Below are 21,155 nucleotides of genomic sequence, written 5' to 3' on the forward strand. Positions count from 1 at the left end.
ATTTTGAGTTTTTTTTAAAAGTCAAATTTTTTTTAGAAAACCCAATTCACCCCCCTGTTGAGTTGTGTCATACATATACGAGACCCATACTTCTAGGCAGAGTTTCTCCCCTGGATTGATTTATTTCATTAATCACTATCGGGAGAAGGGTTTTGATACGAAAAAGGTAATAAATTACATGAGAATAATAACTTGATGCGTAAGCTATATGGTTTGACTCATGGGGTTTTTATAAGTTAACGATTTTAGGTTATGAATTCATAAACAACCATAAAACTTAATGATTTAATTCATGTTTAATTGTGCTATTGGAAGATAGGTAATTAGACCGGGTTAAAATAGCTAACAATATATCAGGAGAAGTTGTTAGTAATTTTAGGGTTGTTCCCCCTACTTAAATAATTAAAATTGATTATCAAACTAATAAAATAAATTGGATAGAATTAAGTGAAGTCAAAATCCGTAGTAGCTTTTAATTCTTGGTTTATCTTCATCAATTATTCTTGCTCGATTCCTTTTTATTCTCTTTTATTTCTTCTAATTTAAATTCTTAGATTATTTTTTTCTTTTTATCGTTTAAATAATAGTAAGTTAACACAATTTTAGTACTTGGTGTACAATTCTCGTGGGAACGATACTCCACTCATTCTCTATTACTTGTTTGCGATTTCATATACTTGCGAAAAAGCCTTGTCAAAAGTGTTATAGAGAAGTCATAATCTATGAAGAGAAAGTTTTGAAAATATTTGTTGAAAGAGAAAGATAGGAAGAAGAAGAGGGTATTTTAGTGAAAAAAAATTTCTCTCTTTAGACAGTTAGGTTTTCTTTGACTTGTTCTTTGAAAGTGGAAAAAATGGACGGAATGGATATTATGTGTAACAAGCTTAAAATACAATGATATAGTAGTGTATTTTAAAAAGTACAAAGATAAAATAGTTAATTTCGACAAAAGATATGGGTATGATTCTAATTTTTTCTTAATTTAACTATAATTTATGGATTAATTTATAATTTTGCTTATAATAAACTATAATTAAAATGCTGACAAATATGTTTGTACTGACTTCTTGGCAAAGATATCAAATCTCCTTTTCTTCAGGTCCTACACCCTGCTTACTGGTTTAATTAGTTGGCTTTTGCATGATATATCTATTTTTTCTTATTTTAGGTTTTTGTATAGAGCTTTGAGCTATTTTCCTTAGTCTACTTTTTTCCAACTATTCTTAGTCTCTTTTTTTTTCTACTATTATATATATCCAATTCTTTCATATAGGCCACCCTTTATCTTAAAGATTTGTGCTTCTTGAATTCTAACATTCAAGGACTCATTTGTTTGATAAAATTTCTAACACTGAGTATGAATCGACAATCTATTGAATTGAATGCTTAAAAAATTATATCAAAAGTTAATTGATGAATAATTAAAAAATAGTATATAATCTCATTTTATAATTGCAGAGGTAATTTTATCTTTCCATCTTATAAGTTATACAGCTTATTGAATCAACTTTAAGAGGAAGCATTTTCATCTACACGAAATTTGAATTAAAAATTTCAAATAAGTGATTTATTAGTTCAGTTTAAGACAAGTAAATGTAGGGCCCGGCAATAAAATTACGAGAATAATAACACAGCGGAAAAATAGAAATATGACACAGATATTTACGTGGTTCACCCTTTAACTGTTTAGGACTCCGTCCACGGGACAAAAACCGAATATTTCTTCCACTATTAAAAATAGTAGGCTTACAAAGAGAGTAATACAAAAATAGTGGCGCTCAAAAGTGTTTCCCAAAAACACCCCATAATAATTTCCTCACTATTTTTCTCTCCCTAATTTTAGGAAACTCTTCCTAAAACTAGAAAACTCTCTCGCTACATTTTCTCTCGTTTCTACTGTGTATATTGAGATGAGCTGAGCCATCTCCTATTTATAGGAGAGGTGATGTGAGAGCCGTGTGTGAGTCACACACGGCTTTCCATTTAGTCATGGTTGGTTGCCAACCTTTCTTCTGTTTCAAATAACACATTTTTCTCTTTTTTTTTTTCTTTCCATTTGTGTGTGGGTCCCACTTGAGTGGGCACCACCACAACAAATCTCCCCCTGCACACTCAAGTGGAGACGTTAGCCATCATCTCCCCTGCAGCTATAATCTATTAGATCTGCCCACCATCTTGTACCGCCGCTACAACTTTGCGGGACACGCCGCCCGACCTCCTTTTGTCGGGAAGACTTTCAACACAAGGCACCACCTACAGATCTTTTTCCGGTCTTGGTCCTGTTATTACACAGCAACTCTTTGCACGCTTCAGTAATCTTGACTGCCACGACACGGCTCCCCCTGCAAATGTGATTGGATATCCTGAAAATCCATTTTACTACAGTACAATGTTTCTTTCCAGGATTTGAAAGAAACCGACTCACTACTGTAACTGGGTGAGCAATATCTGGCCGTGTACAAACCATGACATTCATCAAGCTTCCAACTGCTGAAGCATATGAAACCTTTTCCTTTTCTTCCTTCTCTCCATCCGTAGAAGGGCACTGTTTAGAACTCAATTTAAAGTGATTAGTAAGAGGACAACTAACCGCTTTAGCATTCTCCATTCTAAACCTTTGAAGTACTTTCTCAATGTACTTCTCTTGTGACAAACATAATTTCTTGGTTCTTCAATTTCTTGTAATCTTCATGCCAAGAATTTTTTTTGCTGGTCCCAAGTCTTTCATAGCAAAAGACTTACTAAGCTGTTTCTTCAAGCTAGAATTCTGACCAACAGTCACCATATCAACCATATAAAGCAAAAACAATGTAGTCATCATTAGAGAATAGAAACACAGTGATCTGAAGTAGTCTTTCTGTAGCCATGCTCCCCCATAATAGACTCAAACTTCTTGTACCACTGTCTCAGTGCCTGCTTCAAGCCATACAAGCTCTTCTTCAGTTTACAAACACAATCTTCTCTCCCCTTTTTTATGAAACCCTCTGGCTACTCCATGTATATTTCTTCTTCCAAATCTCCATGTAAGAAGGCAGTCGTTTCATCCATTTGCTCGATTTTCAGATCAAAACTGGCGGCCATTCCGAGCACTGTCTGAATGGATGTCATTTTCACAACTGGTGAAAAGATCTCATCAAAATCAATATCCTTTCTTTGATTGAATCCTTTCACAACCAGTCTAGCTTTGAATCGTGGTTGGGAGCTGTGTTCTTCCTGCTTGATCCTAAACACCCACTTATTCTTCAAAGCTTTCTTGCCTTTAGGCAACTTCACCAGCTCAAATGTTTCATCCTCATGCAAGGACTTCATTTCATCTTGCATGGCTTCAATCCAGTTCCTCTTGTGTTCATTTCCCATAGCTTCTTCAAAGCTTTCAGGTTCTCCCCCATCAGTCGTCAGTACATACTCATTTGCTGAATATCTAGTAGATGGTTGTCTGACTCTACTAGACCTTCTTAATGTTTGAGAACCTTCTGGTGCTGGTGGTTGAACATGAACACCATAATCTTCATATGGTTCATTCTGATTAGGAACTTCTGGATTTTCTAACTCTGGCACTTGTTCTTGTGGAACATTTTCTTCATCTCCAATTTGTCTGCGTTCTATTGGAGGGACTCTTTGTATGTCTGTTGAGTCTTCATCAGATCTATTGGCACTCTGCTTCAATATCTTCAATAGTCTGATCTTCAACAAATACAGCATCACGATTTCTTATAATCATCTTCTGGATTGGGTCATAAGACCTATGGCCACATTGGTTTTGGCCATAGCCAATGAATTCACACTGTCGAGTTTTAACATCAAGCTTAGACCGTTCATCCTTCGGGATATGCACAAAGGCTTTGCAACCAAACACCCGCAAATGATAATAGGAAACATCCTTTCCTAACCATACTCTCTCTGGAGTATCATACTATAGAGGGAAACATAGTGAACGGCGAACTGCTGTGAGTAACGCTTCACCCCAAATCTTTAGACAACTTTGCATGTGAGAGTACACATCTGACTCTCTCCATCAAAGTTCTGTTCATCCTCTCAGCCAAACTGTTCAGTTGCGACGTCTTGGGAGGTGTCGTTTGATGTCGAATACCATGCTCTTTGCAGAAAGCATCAAATGGCCCAGTGTATTCTCCACCATTATCTGTCCTGATATACTTCAGCTTCTTGCCTGTCTGTCTCTCAACCAGGTTTAGAAGACTTCAATACGTATACCCAGGTCTTCCTTGAATGACCATCGATAAATATCACAAAATATCGATTTCCACCATATGACATTGTCAATGGTCCACACAAATCTGAATGAATCAGATTTAATACATTCTTCATTCTAGAAGGAGGGGTAATCTTGAAAGCTACTCTGTTTAGCTTTCCCACCACACAATCAAGACACTTGTCTAGGTGAACTTCATCTAATCCAGTTAGTACGTTCTTTCTTGCCAGAGTTTTCTTACTCATGTGGCATAGTCGTTTATGCCACAATTCAACTGTGCTGTCATTCTCCGCTACACTCAAAGTGTCTTGGAGAGTTTCGCATGCATCACATACAGCTTTCGGTCTTTAGCTACCACAAATGAACGTTTTGTGAGCTTCCACTGACCATTTCTGAAGGTGCTACAGAAACCTTAATCATCAAATCTGCCAACCGAGATTTGGATGCATGCTCGAAAATCCATTCCTCATCAGTCTTGTCTTCCGGTTTAGTTGAACTAAACACAGGCAAATGCATTCTGATTACCATAAGGAGATCTTTCATTTCTCCATATATGGTAATTCCCGCCATTTAGACTGATCATTTTGCTTGTCCATTTTGACTTGTGCAGAATATCATCACCGACATAAACCGTATACGTGAACAGTAGTATACGTGAATAGTGACCATGAATAGTACCAGCACACTTGAATAGTAACTGTATACATGAATAGTAACTGTATACGTAAATAGTACTATACGTAAATAGTATCTGTATGTGTGAATAGTACTATACGTGAATAGTGCTGGGCCTAACAGTGATGGGCTCAGCAATCAACTTTGAGTTACTATTTTACTATTCATCACTAAGTCGATTCTGCAACGTCTTTCCGAGCGGACAGCACCAATGGACTCGTCGTAATTTTCTCCTCGTCGTGGTATATTTATTTTCAAAATATATCCACGGATCCGGTACCGCTATCTGACCGGCTGGACCTTTCGAAACCTTCGGCTCTGATACCACTTGTAGGGCCCGACAATAAAATTACAAGAATAATAACACAGTGGAAAAATAGAAATATGACACACAGATATTTACGTGGTTCACCCTTTAACTGTTTAGGGCTACGTCCACGGGACAAAAATCGAATATTTCTTCCACTATTCAAAATAGTAGGCTTACAAAGAGAGTAATACAAAAATAGTAACGCTCAAACGTGTTTCCCAAACACCCCATAATAATTTTCTCACCCTTCCTAAAACTAGAAAACTTTCTCGCTACATTTTCTCTCGTTTCTGCTGTGTATTATAGGATAGGTGATGTGAGAGCCGTGTGTGACTCACACACGGCTTTTCATTTAGTCATGGTTGGTTGCCAACCTTTCTTCTGTTTCAAATAACCCGTTTGTTGCTCTTTTTTTTTTTTCTTTTCATTTGTGTGTGGGTCCCACTTGAATGGCACCACTAACAGTAAATTTATTTCAATATTCTATAAACAAATACAAAGAGCTCGTTTAAAGGTGATGTGACAATATCTTTAAAATTCAAAATGGTAACGAAAATTTCATATCAAATAATAACTTATATTTCTCTCTTGTCTTATCTCTCTTGCCTAATGGTAAGATTTTTTTCTCTCTTTTAAAGATCAACCCACCGACCAACCCTTTCAAACCCATGAGCTCTCTCTTCCTACTTATCTTTTTCTCTATTTTCATTGCCCTCACTACAAATTATGGCAATTTTTCAGGTCTGATGATGGAATGACTGGAATAGTGGTGTTCAATTAGGTCCTCCTTGCCTGTTTCTAAAGCTTTTCGAATTTGATGAACCGATTTATTTGTTTTTGTTATATTCAAATTTAAAGAGAAGAACCAACATGGTGTTAGTTGGCTAATAAGCGATTTCAATTTTTGTAAGGGTGAGAATACAAGTTTGATCCTTGGAAAATACACTTTGGTGGGAGACCCAATAATATTTATGCTCTACGGCTCAAGGCGAACTAAACTTCCTGATTATAAAAAAAAAATTTAAAGAGAAGAAAAATACAAAAAAGAAAAAGAAAAAGAAAAAGGGGTAAAATAAAAATATAAAGCATGTCAGTTCTATAAAGTCAATGGTTCTTGCTAAGGATTAAGAGCGAGAAAAACAGGAAAAGTGTGTTCTTTCTTTCCCTCTTCTCCTTTTTGTTTTGCCTCTGCTTAGAAATAGAGCTTATAAAACTATAGCTATACCACAACAAAGAGAGTGGCAGGGAGATACTTCATAGATCCTTTTGTCCTTTTCATTTACAGGTTTAATAAAAATGGTGGTTTTTACTGTATTTATCTCTACATTTTTCCCTTTTATCTCTAATATAAATCATCTTTCACCAATTTCTACTATTTTTTCGAGCTTCAAGTTTGTCTTGATCTTAAAACATGGAAACCATGGTTACTTTTGGGTATAAAAACACAACAAATTTTTCTTTGGGTAAATTAATTTTTAACAAAAAAATTCTTATGAATTGGTGGTATTAATTCATTCGTGCTCTTTTTTGTATTGGGTGTCTAATTAGTGTTTGAGGATTGAGAAAAGGAGGAGCTCACAGTTAGGGATGAAAGCGGGACAGATATAGTAAATTTTGAATTACTCGTATTCATATCTATTTTAAATTTTACTTACCGTATCTGTGTAAACCCGTTTAAATATTTATTTAAGTATCCGTGTCTGTACTCATTTAAAATTTTACTACCCATATTCGTCCTAAATCCATTTAAAATATACATTAAACGGGTAGGATATCTTCAAATTTTAAACTATTCAAATCTAAACTTATTTAAATTGCATTTTTTTTCTAATAAATGGGTAGGTACTCGCGGCTACCCATGTTCAAAACTATTTAATATAGTAGGTAACGGGTAGCGGGTATCTAAAATCTTAAATGTATCTTACTCATTTCTGTTGCGAGTAGTAATTTCATTTCCGTATCTATCCCAAATCCATTTATAACTATATTATCATTAAACGGATCGGAACGGTGCTGGTATCCTAAAAATGTTTGGCTTACTTTCGTCCTTATTCACAATTGGGGAAATAAAAGGAAGATCATCTCCTTTTGTGCATTTGGGGATATCAAAACCAAAGGAAGGAGAGAAAAGTCTACTAACACATAACCCTGAGGAGAGAAACTTCAGTTATTATCTATGTGACATTTTTATTGCGATTTTTTATTTTAAAAAATATTGCTGTATCTCCATTATATGGACTATTTACCGGAAACTAGTAAATGACAGTTTTATGTTACTCTAGTAGTTAAGAAATTTTTAAATAAGGAATTGAAATCTAGAAATCACAAAATGGTAGAGTCTATAGTTCAGCGACCGTCAGCAAAAATAAGTCTCTTAGTTTGATTTGATTTAAACTAACTAAAATAAAATATATTAAATTTTATATAAATTTAAATCACTATTTATAAAATCAAATCGATTCAACTTATTCAATTTTTCAATTGCAATAAGTGCAATAATTATTATTAATATATTTATATTGATTATTATAAATATAATTTTAAATCTAACAAGTGATAGGAATCATATAAGATCATTCTTATAAGATGAACCCGATCAAAAAAAGCAAGAAAAAAAATAAGGCTATAAAAATAATGCGTTTTAAAAAATCATTTTCCACTTTAATGTCAATCAAAACTATTTACCAATCTAATATTTGTTTTGTCATAGAGAAAGAGTGTTGCACTAAAAACACCAACTCAATTGATAGTTTCAGAACAACAGAAAAAATAACTTGTACTAATAAATAGTAAGCAAAAAGTAATTATATGAGTAATTAATAATTCTTTTCACTAATACACAAGGACACGCACAAATAGTAATTATGAGTAACTAATAATTTTTTGTTGCATTGAGACCATTAAATCAACTGTTGCTTTCAATATAAAATAATTAAGTTGTCAAATTGTCTTTTCACTAAATTACACAATCCATTTGATGGTTTTAATACAATTATGAGATATGATCATTAGTCAACGAAAAGTACATGCAAGAATAGTACTTTGTTAAAAGTTCACCGGATTAACTAATGGTTTTAATAAAAACATACTTCCTCCGTCTTCTTTTATTTGCATGTAGTGGCGGAACTAGGGGGTGGCCGGCTGTGGCGACTGCCCCCTAATTTTATTTTATTTTATTTTTTGAAATTTACTTTATAAAATATATAAAATTTTATTTTTTTATCTATAAAATAATGGTTTTTTTATGTAGCCCCTCTAAATTTTGAAAATTTTTTTTCGCACCCTCTAATTATTTTTTCTAGTTCCGCACTATTTGCATGGTTTAACCAAACATGCATATTAAGAATTTAATCAATAAAAGTTATTTTGCCATTTTTCACACTTAACTCATTAAGATATTAATAAAAGTCATTTATTTAATGAATGATCATAAATGTTATTATACGGAAAACTAATTATTTAAATGTCTAAATTTAGAAACCTTGCAAATATTTTGAAACATAAAAAAAAAAAAGAATAACAAGCAAACAAAATAGGACGAATAAAGTATTTATTTACTCAAAATATTTTTTCACCAAAACCCACATATCATCTTATGGTTTTAGTTCATAAATATTTCAAGTTAAGTTATTTTCCAATAATATCAATAATATCAAGTTAAGTAAAACTCTAATATCAATCACCAAAATAAAAATTTTAAGATAAAATTATAAAAATAAAACTCTAAAATTGAATATCTACGTGACATCTTAATTGGGGATGAGGACTCAGCAACGCCCTATTTTTCCATATTGAATTTATTTGCAAGTACAAAGAACAGATTTATTGTCTCATCGAACTAACAGAGAATTGTAGCTTTGATAACAGTTATTATGATAATCAATAAAAGACTCCAGAGAAACTATAGGTCACTGCATGTCTACTAAATATAGATTAGGCAGATGAAAAAAAAAATATTGGGTGTGGTCACATGCAGGATAAGTCAGTTTGATTAACCAAATATAAACTGAATAAATTCATTTTTTTATAAAAAAAAAATCCAACCAAATAAAATTCAGTTTGATTTTTAAAATTTATAAATCAAATCCAACAAAATCAAATTCAACTAAATCAAAGCAAACCAAATCAAAATTTTCAATATTTTATTTCAAAACTAATTTTTTTTTAAATCTAATAAAATTTACTGAGTTTGCTTATCACTACTCTCACGCAATTTCGGTCAATTTCAATTCCAGCCGGTTCTAGCGATATTTTGACGTTATTTTGATGAATCGATGGTTCATTTCATTTTAGCCGGTTCCGGCGATATTTTGACCTTATTTTAATGAACTGATGGTTTTGATTACGATTTCCGACGAATCTAAAATTATTTCTTGTTTCAAAAAAATATATATAAATTAAAAAAATATTTAAAATATTCATACTCATATAAGAAATTAAATTAATTAATTTTCTAAGCCTTTTATGAACTTATTAAAAAAAAAACAGAATTTTACAAAAATCCAACTCACACCTCAGCCTGCGGGCCCGTACGTGCACTTGGTACCCCCCCCCCCCCCCCCCCCCCCCCCCGGCGCACTTTCATGAATGAGATGTTCTTACCAAATAAGTCTTATGGCATTATTATCATGATCGCAGCCATTGCTAGCAGTGGGCCCACAGGAACCAAGGGCTGGGATCACGAAACAACACCACCCAACAAGCAAATGGATTTTTACCTAAAACAAAAAGTATATGCCAAAAAACAAAAATCCACCTATACTTTAAACTATCAAACACTTAAACTTATAAAATTACACCTATTAAAAACTTTAATTTTTAAAATTATTTTATTGAACAATTCAACTTACAAAATTAAATTAACTAAACACTCATAATAAAATTAAATTTATGAAAATTATTATTAAAAAGTCATGTTAGCTATTTAGCAAGATGATATTTTATAATAAAAGTTAAAAACGTTAAAAATTGTTGATATTAACATGGAAAGGTGTGTTATCATAACAAAATTTACATGTTTAAGTATATGATAGATCATTTGCAAAGTTTAAAATCTCATAAATTCAGGGGTGAATTTATTTATTCAGCCAAAAATGATCTACACATATATAAACTTATCATAGCTGTTCCTGTTTTAATCAAAATCTACATCAACAAGCAATTATTGTACTATGTAGAACTAAATTAAAAATAAATAAAAAATAAAATAATTGTAAATGAGTTGCACATGCAGCCTATAATATAATATTTCAACAAAAAGAATTGACCTAAAATGTAAAACTCACACATCCCCAATAGAGCATGTGGAAGAGGGAAAGAATTTGGTTTATGTCTCCAGAAACAAAAGCAAGGAATAATTTTGAAAAAAAATTTTTTTTTTTCATTTTCTATTTTATTTTTCCTACTTTTACATATATATATATATATATCTCCTTTTAGCTAATGTAAGGTCGATCAATGAAGGCCCATTCAAAGACTTGTTCATATTGAATTGCAGCATTTTCCCATGTGTAGTCTCTTTGCATACCTCTCTTCATTATTCCATCCCAAGATGCTTTATGATCTCTATATGTCAAGATTGCAAGTCTTAATGCCTATCAACAACAACCAAGAACTAAATATTAGTTGAGACCGTTAGTGAATTACATCGGTGATGGAGTGTGTATTGACAATATGATTAACTTACCGAAAGCATACTTTCTTTCGATAATGGAGAAAAAGTCCACCTGCAAATAAATTTACATTACAAAAGGATTTTATGCAACTAAATATCTAATTGAACAAAGATCTACACTCAAAATTTCACAGTAAGCGAAGTGCAGAGAGTTGAAAAATATCATATGAAGATGCGAATGCTATACAAAATTGTGGCACTACGGATGGAAATGCTAGGCAAAAGTACATAAGATATTTTTCAACAGATATATACTATAATAAATGGTAAAAGCCACAGATATATGGAATTCTTTTCCTAATTGGCAAATGATTACACATGTGATGGACTGCCCAAAACCATCCAATTCCAGTACATAATGGAGTTCAGATGGGGAAAAAAGTGGGACAAAAAGAAACCAAATAACTAGGACAAATAATTTTTTTCATAGCCTCAAATAGATCACTCAAGTCAAATGTCTTCAAAAAATGCAGCAGAACTAGACCTTAAAAAAAAACAAAACATCTTCTGAAATTCAATGTTATTGATGGAACAAAATTCATTATCAGATGAATTTTAAGTTATATTTTATTTTGTCTCAAGTGGACAATAGACACCAATTATGGCTATCGAGTTTTGCAACTAACAAGGAACTTTCAGGAAAATCATGTAGCATAAGAACCTAAAGAAAATCACATACCCTGTGCCTTCTCCAGCACCTCCTTGAGCAAATGGATCAAATGTCTGAACTGTATCCTGATATATAGAGAGAGCAAGTGATTTTAGTGCATATAGCCTGCAAAAAGAATAACTGATTTTAACTTGTGGATCATTTTCACTCACTCTAAGTCCTCCAGTGCCGTGAACCACTGGTACAGTTCCATATCTCATTGCATACAACTGATTTAGCCCACACGGCTCAAACCTTGACGGCATTAATAATATGTCACAGCTGTTTATTGCAAAAACTTCAGTAAGCATCATTGCACGGACTTCAAACACCATCTTCCTTATTTCAAATAGTGCATAGACATTAATGGAAAATTTGGATTACCCTGCAGTTATCCTGTGAGAAATTGGGACGTTAAATCCTACCCAACCTCGAAATTTGTCTCTGTAAGTTGATTCCGACACTCTCATCCATTCTTCATATAGTCGGTCGCCAGAGCCTAGCATAACCTGATACATGCTGTACACAATTAGTTGTCTGGAGGAATAACACAATGAATTATCCTGATTAAGACTGCAAAGGCCACAAATTGCTTCACTTTAACTAATAAAGGCTCTTCAAACATGCATATATTATTGCGCACCTTCCAATAAGGCTTCATTAAAGTATTTGTCTCACACTCTTTCAAAACAAGGTATTAATTTCAAAACCTAAAGTTTCTATGGAGACTAATTGATTTATTTATCACATTCTGAAAAAAATTGGAGTGGTAAACATGATAATAACAAGTTTGGCATTGAAATTCATCTAGAGAACAAATTAGAACAACCAGGAATGTGATAAACAATGCCTCCTTCAATTAAATGTTTAAGGGATGAAAGAAAAATGGCACGATTAGAAAAACTCACTTACGAATTGAATATCATCTTCCATCAGCTCAGGAACCGCCCATCGAATCAGGTCAATCCCCTTTTGATAGTCCAGTCTCCCAATGAATCCAATCTAAAATTTCAACTTCAATCAACTTAAAGAAATGAACTTTTATTGTCAACAGACATAGGCATCAAAAGAATCAACATCTTACCAGTGGGCAATCAGGCCTAACTGGAAGACCCAATTCTTTCTGCAAAGCAATCTTACACTGAACCTGCAATTTGAAAAGAACCAGGCTAAATGAACGCTGCTTTAAAACAATTGGTCATTGGAAAAAGAAAAAGAAGAGAGACAGACACACACATACACACGCACACAGAGAGAGAGAGAGACTCTTGGTCACCTTTCCGGAAAGATCATCAGCAGAGTAGTGAAACGCAATATGTTCATCTGATGACGGATCCCATTCAGAAACATTAATGCCATTAGTGACCCCTGATGAAAATGATAAACATAACTGAATCAAGCACCAAAATATATATTTTTGGGTACAACCTGCATTATCATCTGACAGGGCCAATACTCTGTGCTCCTAGATGAGAAGTTCAAAACATACCATTTAAAACACTTCTTCGACTGCTTAACAGCTCATGTAAACCATAGCCACCTTCAACAGTAGTTATCTCCCAAGAATAGCCCTGCTATTACTATTAAAATATTAGTATTATGCACTATTGAAATTTTGTCAAAATAATAGCAACAATAACCTTTACACAAGTGACCTCAATGTTCTCCAATATTCGTTGTAATTTTAGATTATTTCAAAAAGTAAACCCTGTTCCCATCAAAACAGAGGTCTGTAATTCTGAAATACTTGGGTGTTGAAAATTTCTAAGTAGTCAAATTATGGTACTGGATGTCAACTTTCATCAGATATGACACCTCAAAGTAAGCACTTGATGTAGAACAGTAATGACCTTGCTAACTGTCAGTATCCGATCAGCTGTCACAATTGCACCCTTTAGTATATTTACAGCTTCACCTGTGTCAAGAGCATGAGTCCTTGCCCAAGTAGGGAACACCCACTCCAGTGCCCCGTACCACTCTGGAGGCAGTCCAAAATTTTTATATGTGACTGCAGGTTCCACTCCCTTGCATATGCAGATAAAATTGTCCAATTAGGATTGCAAACGTGAACCTTAATTAAATAGAAATCTGACATGTTTTGCAGATTGCAAGACCAAGTATGCAGACTCGAGGCAGCACCAAATAGTAATGTTAAGAAGCAGTTACCTGATGTGCAAGGTTATGAATCACAAGAACACTTCGAGCATCCTTATAAACTCCAAAAGGATGATATTTGGCAGCCAAAAGTCTGAACCACAGGTCACATAAGGATCAACACATGACTGACATAGTTATTCCAAAAGATAAATTTCCAAAAGTAATGTGGGACTATGGAGGAAACCATCTCCAAAATATGCAACAGAGAAAAGGCAGAAAAAAGGAAGTGTCTATCCTGAGATGAGAAAAAAAAATAGCAGACCAGTGGCTGATGCATGTTTGACTCACCAGCATGTAAAAGCTCCATGCGTCTTTTACTAATAAAATTAACATGGCAACAACAAGAAAGAACTTACACAGGAACCAAGCTAGCATGCCAGTCATTAGCAAGAAAAAGACATTTCTCCCCATAGGTATATCCTCCAAGTGGAAGCACCAATGGAGCTTCACATGCTGCATGGCAAAGTACAGTGAACCGAAACTGTAAAACCAAATGAGAAGTAAGCTTGTCATTGCTTCAGAACCAAAAAGCCTACTTCATTAATCAATATTGGCCCAGCAGCTATAAGCATCTAATACACTACCTGATTATCACCAAAAGCACCACGGCCATCACCATATGGGTTTCCAGGTCGATGGTATGAAGGATGGTCTACAAACACCTAAAATGAAAATACATAAAACTCATCTTTATCACAAGGATTCTGCTGTTCTGATGATGTTACGAGAAAAAGAATAAGAGCAAGAAGGAAAAGAGCTTACAGTTCCTAAAATCATTAAAAAAAGAAAAAGCTATTTCAAATTGTATAAAAATTAAATGGCCCACAAATTTACGAAGGAAAAGAATTCAGAATTCTTACCCAATCAACACCTTCCCTATACTCATGGAAGAAGGAGACCTCTTGTGCCCCTCCAAAGCAATACACCTTCACGCGGCAGTTTAAATCTACAGCATTAACCAGATTCTTATCTTGAGGACTTCCATGTAAGTATCTGGGCGAAACAACCATTACGCGATGTCCACGGGAAGCCAGCGCTATAGGTAAAGAACCACAAACATCTCCTAATCCACCTGTCTTTGAATACGGTGCTGCTTCAGCAGTAACAAAGACAATACTATGCTTTACTCTCGTTTGGGCTTTCTCTCTGCCTTCAGCATCCACAATTTCTTCCGCTGTATCAACAGCTACATCTTCATGAGATTCAATTTCTTCAGCACCTGCAGGTTGAGTTTACAAGTTTTAGAATAAGCTTTTGCACAAGTCTTCGGCATCCACAATAATCCAGAATACAACATTAAAATGTGTAGAATTTCATAGCATGGATAAGTAAGTATATCCATTCTCCATTAACAATAACCAATATAAAAAATAATAAAAATGTCCATCTGTCTAGTATTTTCCATTCTTTAGTGAGCCAGGTCTATTGCAAATATCAAGGAAACCTGCTAAAAGTACATCAGTAATCAATAAGTATCTGATAACCAATCTTTTTCTATTGAAATGAGCAGTAAACTTAGAGATATAACGAAAACTTAAACAATTTTCACATAACAAGGGTATGTCAGCATGGTTCCAACAATTATATCAAATTTGTTGTCATTAACTGGACAAGAAATTTACATTCAATACAGCAGTTTTAATAGTACAATGTGGAAATAACTAAATTACAATATAAAATCATTTTAATCACCATAGTGAACTAAAAAACCAAAATTGATGAACCATATTTCAGTTATGTTTTGGAAAGCAGCCTATCAAACTAGAAACCCACGAATTAGCCTCCAGTTAATAAAATGTTCTAGAGGCTCCTACATCAATAAAATCTCTCACAAAAGGGAAAAAATTGAGAAAATCTTGTGCTCTAAAATCTCTCACAAAAGGGAAAAAATTGAGAAAATCTTGTGCTCATTTAAATTCTTCGTAACTTTAGAAAATATTTTTCTGTATCCATGTGAATGGTATCCATTAATCCTCTTGTGTATGTGAGCACCAAATCTAAACCAATATTTACTTTAACAAAAATAAAAACCATATAATTATAATGTTTTAATGATAACTATAACAAAAATATATACCATGTAATTGCTCAATAACCCCAATTTGATCAAGCATCAGAACTAATGAATAAAGATTTCAAATCTCCATAATCATTAACAATTATATGATGCCAAATCTACTGCTGTCCTATGTAGTAGAACCTAAATTGTACATTCAATTTAGGCATATCCTACAACCTGAGGTACACTTTGTCTCTAATCCTAGAAAGCAATTGACACCTGGCATCGAATGAGAGGCGGGCCCCTGAAAGTTTGCCTGAGCACGTGATTGATGCTTCTGGCTACTTAACTGTCGCATCAAGTCTGATACAGAAATTTTCTAAGAAATGAAGGCCTTGCACCCGTATTCAGTGCCATGCTTCAAATGCCAATATACTTACAGAAATGTTCAATTCATTGAACAGATACTTGATGTCTAAAATATTATTTCAGCTGGGAAGAAACAAAAAAAAAGACCCTTGTAATTAAAAAAAAGTTTATTTAATAGGAAAAAGTTGAAAAAGATTATAGAATATAGCGAAATTATAGTAACAATAACAGCAGAACAGAATAAACAGTTAAAGAAAAAAAAGCATTCGATCAAAAATAGAAACAAACAAACATATAAAACACCATCACGAAACTCAAATATCAAAATTCAAAATTTAAAATTTTATCGCCTGAACATACCAGACTGAGAAATCAAGTTAAACCCAATAACAGAGCCCGACTCATCTGTTTCTGCACCCAATACGAGCGCCTTATCTTCCTTTTCCTTTCCATCCCCATTCTTCTCAATAGCAGAGAATTCATCCTGCGAACTTTGAATGCCACCTCCAACTGATCTTACAAGCATCAAGGAGACATTTTTAGACCTCACCTTCCATAAATGGCCCAAATCGGCATGCACCACTGAGCTAAAACTGCGGCGTTTGTTTTCCGATTTCAGAAATGACTGGCAAGAGGGCGTACGGCAGATGTGTAAGGACGCCATTAAAGTTTAGAAAGGTTGACGAGAGTAAATCAGCGAGACTAGCAGAGTACGAAAGGGATCATTTAATAGGAAGTTGTTGTTGCGTTGGATTGTAAAGAGATAGAGAGTGACAAAAAGAGAAAAACCAGCTGTTTGATATGGAGAGAGAAAAAGAGCGTATGTTTTGGTCTAATAGAGAGAAACAGAAGCAGATTGAGATCCAGAGAAAGCGCGAAAGCCGAAAATCGATCCTTTGTGAAGTCATTTAAAGGTCACCCTTTAAAAGCCTATAATATCTTGCCACGCAAGTAAAACCAGAAAATAAAGTTAAGGCACAAATTTCCATTAAATGAATTCTTTTTTTTTTTTTGGAAGAGCGTTAAATGAATTCTTTAGTTTTGCGGACGTAATGGACAGTTGTAAATAGGGTTGGCCATATTACGGTTTCGGGAATCGAAACCGGTCCGAACTGAAATCGAAATCGGTCCGAACCGAAATCAAAATCGGTCTGAACTGGAACGAGAATTGAAAATTTTCGGTTTGGTTCCGGTTTCAGTATTGTTAGAACCGCAAACCGACGGTTTCACAAATCGGTCGGAACCGGATGGAACTGCCGGTTCTCTGACCGGTTAGAACCGCCGGTTCAAATCAGTTCGAATCGGCGGTTCTAGCAGTTACAAACTGTCAAATTATTTTTTAAATTTTGTTGTGAATCTCTTAATTACCCCCTCCCAACAACCATAAACAGCTATATAACGGCTAGTTTCAAGGGTATTTTTGGAAAAATAATTTTTTGGATTTATTATAAATACCTCATTTCATTCCATTTACAAATTAAAAATTTTTTTTTTAGAAATAACTTTGACAAAGTTTTTAAATTTTGAAAACCGGTCTTTAAAATTTAAAATTATGCGATTTGCCGGAAAACCGGTCGGAACCGTCGATTTTGAAACCGTTAAGGAATTGGAACCGGAACCGGAACCGTTTGGTTTCAAATCGGAACCGGAACCGAAAATTTTCGGTTAGGTTCCGGTTCCAAAAAATTTAGAACTGGAACCGCCGGTTCCGAAACCGTGGCCACCCTTAGTTATAATGTCCATACTCTTTGACGAGGGTTTAACCGCATCGTGAAGAGGGATGAAAGAGGGATGGATATCCATAAAATTTAAGTTACCTATATTTACATACATTAAAGATTTTACCATTTGTATTCATTTAAAATCCGTTTAAATATTCATTTAAGTATCCGTATCCAAATCCGATTAAATTTTTACTATCCGTAACTGTTCAAAATCCGTTTAAAATTCTCTTATACGGGTAGGGTACCCACAAATTTTAACTATCTAAATTCAAACTTATTTAAAATACAATCTTTATTAATAGTGGATACAATACTCGTGGGTATCCAATAGAGTGTAGCAGGTATTCAAAGACCTATATTCGTACGCTAGCCGTGTAACATCCCTTCCCAGTCCACTTGTTAACCCGAATGAACCGAGTCGAGACATTACAATCTGGTTGAATCTATATCCTGTCATGCTGATATCATCCTGTATGCTAAATATTATGTCATGTTTTTTTTTTTTATATAAATAAATTGGAAAAATCCTACATAAAACTAAGTTCGGCAAACATCACTCCCAATTAAACTTCAAACTTCTAACATCTCCAAATAATCATCAGAACACAATAACACTGTCATATTTTCATAACTGTATAAACCCTCAATAGCATTTAATATCCATCAAATAATTGCATTCATTATATATATCAAGTCTTAGTGAACTATTTTAAAATATTTCATAATCAATCATTTAATAAGTATTATTCTTCTCTCCAAATACTTACACCAAAATAATTATATGCTTTAATTATATTTCAAATAACATAATCTCTAAAAACGTAATAATTATACATGCCATAATTTTTAATTATATAAATCTCAATCTACTACTACCAAAGTAGACACTTCTGCTTTGATATTACTCTTCACATCTTCAAGCTCCAATCCAATGAATAACCTTGAATCTTCAAGAGGAAGGTCTTGGTTGGAGTTCATATGGTCTAGTTAGAGTGATTTTTTTGTGAGAAATTGAAAACAATAAGGAAGAGAAGGAGAGCATATGGTTCAGCCAAGGAAGAGAAGAAAGAAAGAAAGAAAGAAAGAAAGAAATGGTTGCCCAAATCATTCACGTTGAAGATAAAAAGATGAAGAGAAAATGGTTGCTCAAATAATTGAGCAACAAGGGTATTTTAGTCTTTTCTCAACATTGGATGGCTAAGATTAGTCAATGGTAATCTAATCTAATGGCTACAAATATTCTCCGATTTATTTCCTTCAAAATATTATTTATCTCCATAAAATTCTCAAATTTAATCCTTAAAAATTATTCCTCTAATTTTCTTAATTAATATAACACCATCTCAAATTTACTCCATAAACATATTGCCTCTAATTTCCGTAATTAATATAACACCATAATTAACTATTTACTAAATATCTAAATGCTCCAAAATATTCATTACTTACTTTCTACCCATAAAAATAATGTATACATACTCCAAAAATATTAAAGAAAATATTAAACATACATAGTAATTTTTTCGGACCAAAATAATATTAATTTTCGGACTTATGGCACTATTCACAGACCGATAACTTACTATTTCAGACACAGAAAAATGGGGCGTTACAAGCCATATTTATCATGGGTAATAATTTCACTTTCTATATCTGTCTCATACCTATTTATAACTATTCATATCCTATTTAAACAGATCGGAGTGAGCGGGTACCCTAAAATACCCGCACTACTTCCATCCCTACTCATGAGGGTTGAGGTAAAGCAAGAAAATAAATTAGGGGGCATAGTGAAATGTTTTAAATTTTTAGGGAGGTATAACATAATTTGAGGGAGCAAAATATAACTTTTTATGAATAACTTTTCAGTAAAGATTTTTGGCACAAAATATGTCAATCTCAATCAAAATCTTAACATAGAAAATTTCTATAATGTCCCTTGCTTCCACGGCCTTTTTCTTTCTCAAACTTTGAATTGCAGAGAAGTATCTCTCAAACTTTGAATTGTATAGAAGAGAAACAACGAAATCACAGACCCCAACCTTTTCTTTTAATTACCAAGGGATCCTTAAAATCCAAAGATACATGTATCTTTCATTATTATGCTACCAAACAACAAACGTATTTAAGTTTTATGAAAAATAAAATTTTTTTATTCTGTTCTATATCTAAACTCTAGGGAGATTTAGTTTAAGATTTGATTAATTGGGGTTAGATAATTTGGGTAAACGTCGAAGGATTAAGGGGGAGACAAGAACTCTAACAAAATTCTCATCAAAAGGGGAACTGCAATTCTAATAGCCGCTCATGTAAAGGATATGGTTAAAACTCAATAGAACTCTTAGGAAGAGGAAAGAGAAAGGACCAATTGAAGGCCCCGGTGTTGGAATGAATGGGGATGTGATTGAACCAGAAGAGGAGAGAAAGACACCCATGATTATAGCATCTACCCACCTTATCAAAGGAAGAGAGATTTGGTCGTCCCTAACGCCTAAAGCAATAGCTATCGATAGAGCTGACGACGACAATGATGACATGATCGACATCGTTTCCAAGTCCTGAAGTAGTGGTGCCATCGTTAATGGCATCTCTTGGTCACCAAAGGCTCTCCATTTCAATTTGTGCTTTTGCTCCTCCTAATTGCTGCCAATTTCACCACTTTTAATTTCTTCACCCCTGGAGAAGTTCTTGAAAGATCTTTGCTACTTTAGTTTTCACTTTTTACCAACTTTTCTCTGTTCAACATTCTCTTGTGCTTGTGATTTCATTCAGTTAGAAAGTTTAATAGGCTACTTTCAATTTGTCGAACCTCCTCCCTTGAGAAATGGTTCAACAAATTTTGAATTTTCAAAATACATTTGGGATATTGCTAACACTTTGTATGATTGTATCTTTTATTGTTCAACTTCACAATAGGGCAACTAAATAAATTCACAACTATAGATTCTAGTTGAACCTGGCACATGTTATGTCATTTAGCACTATTAAATTTTTTTTTTAAGTGATTACCTCTACTTAAAGGAGTATTTGATTGGTAGAATCTAATGAGAAGATTATCTACCAATGAGAAGATTCTCCTTAAAACTTCAATATTCGTTAATATAAAAATTCAATATTCGTTGATATAAGAATTCAATATTCCTAGAATAAATTCAATTTCTAGGAAAGCATTTAAGTGTCATAATCTCATGAGAAAAAAAAAATCAAAAAAGTGATATTTTTATATTTGATTAGTAAAACTCTAACTTTTTTAGGAAAATTCAATTTGTAAATATGTAAACCGTTGACAAAGGGGTTGGAAGGGGGACATGGCTCATGACTTCAAATATTGTTATTATTATTAATTGTTAATAGTAATGATGTCAAAACTATAACCCTCCAAAATCTC

The 21,155-nt window shown here is 33.6% G+C and overlaps 1 protein-coding gene across 2 annotated transcripts; it reads right to left on the reverse strand.

Moving 5' to 3' along the window:
- Positions 1 to 10,356: 10,356 nt before the first annotated feature.
- Positions 10,357 to 16,930, reverse strand: SS1 (glycogen/starch synthase, ADP-glucose type). Of its 2 annotated transcripts, none has more exons than XM_012211750.4 (15): positions 16,404 to 16,930; positions 14,536 to 14,894; positions 14,260 to 14,337; positions 14,032 to 14,156; positions 13,685 to 13,766; positions 13,369 to 13,542; positions 13,008 to 13,089; positions 12,795 to 12,886; positions 12,603 to 12,665; positions 12,431 to 12,520; positions 11,903 to 12,027; positions 11,692 to 11,800; positions 11,549 to 11,604; positions 10,882 to 10,921; positions 10,357 to 10,789 (listed from the first exon to the last, which is right to left on the reverse strand). In XM_012211750.4, the coding sequence occupies exons 1-15, from the start codon at positions 16,705 to 16,707 to the stop codon at positions 10,631 to 10,633; spliced, it is 1,938 nt and encodes a 645-aa protein (XP_012067140.1). In that variant the 5' UTR covers positions 16,708 to 16,930; the 3' UTR covers positions 10,357 to 10,630. The 2 variants fall into 2 exon arrangements, with proteins under 2 accessions (XP_012067140.1, XP_020533429.1); XM_020677770.2 differs by lacking the exon at positions 16,404 to 16,930 and adding an exon at positions 15,753 to 15,825.
- Between the last annotated feature and the right edge of the window lie 4,225 nt (positions 16,931 to 21,155).

This window comes from Jatropha curcas, chromosome 5, assembly GCF_041381405.1.
Source record: "Jatropha curcas cultivar XTBG-Jc1 chromosome 5, XTBG_Jcur_1.0, whole genome shotgun sequence".
Classification (NCBI taxonomy): Eukaryota; Viridiplantae; Streptophyta; class Magnoliopsida; order Malpighiales; family Euphorbiaceae; genus Jatropha; species Jatropha curcas.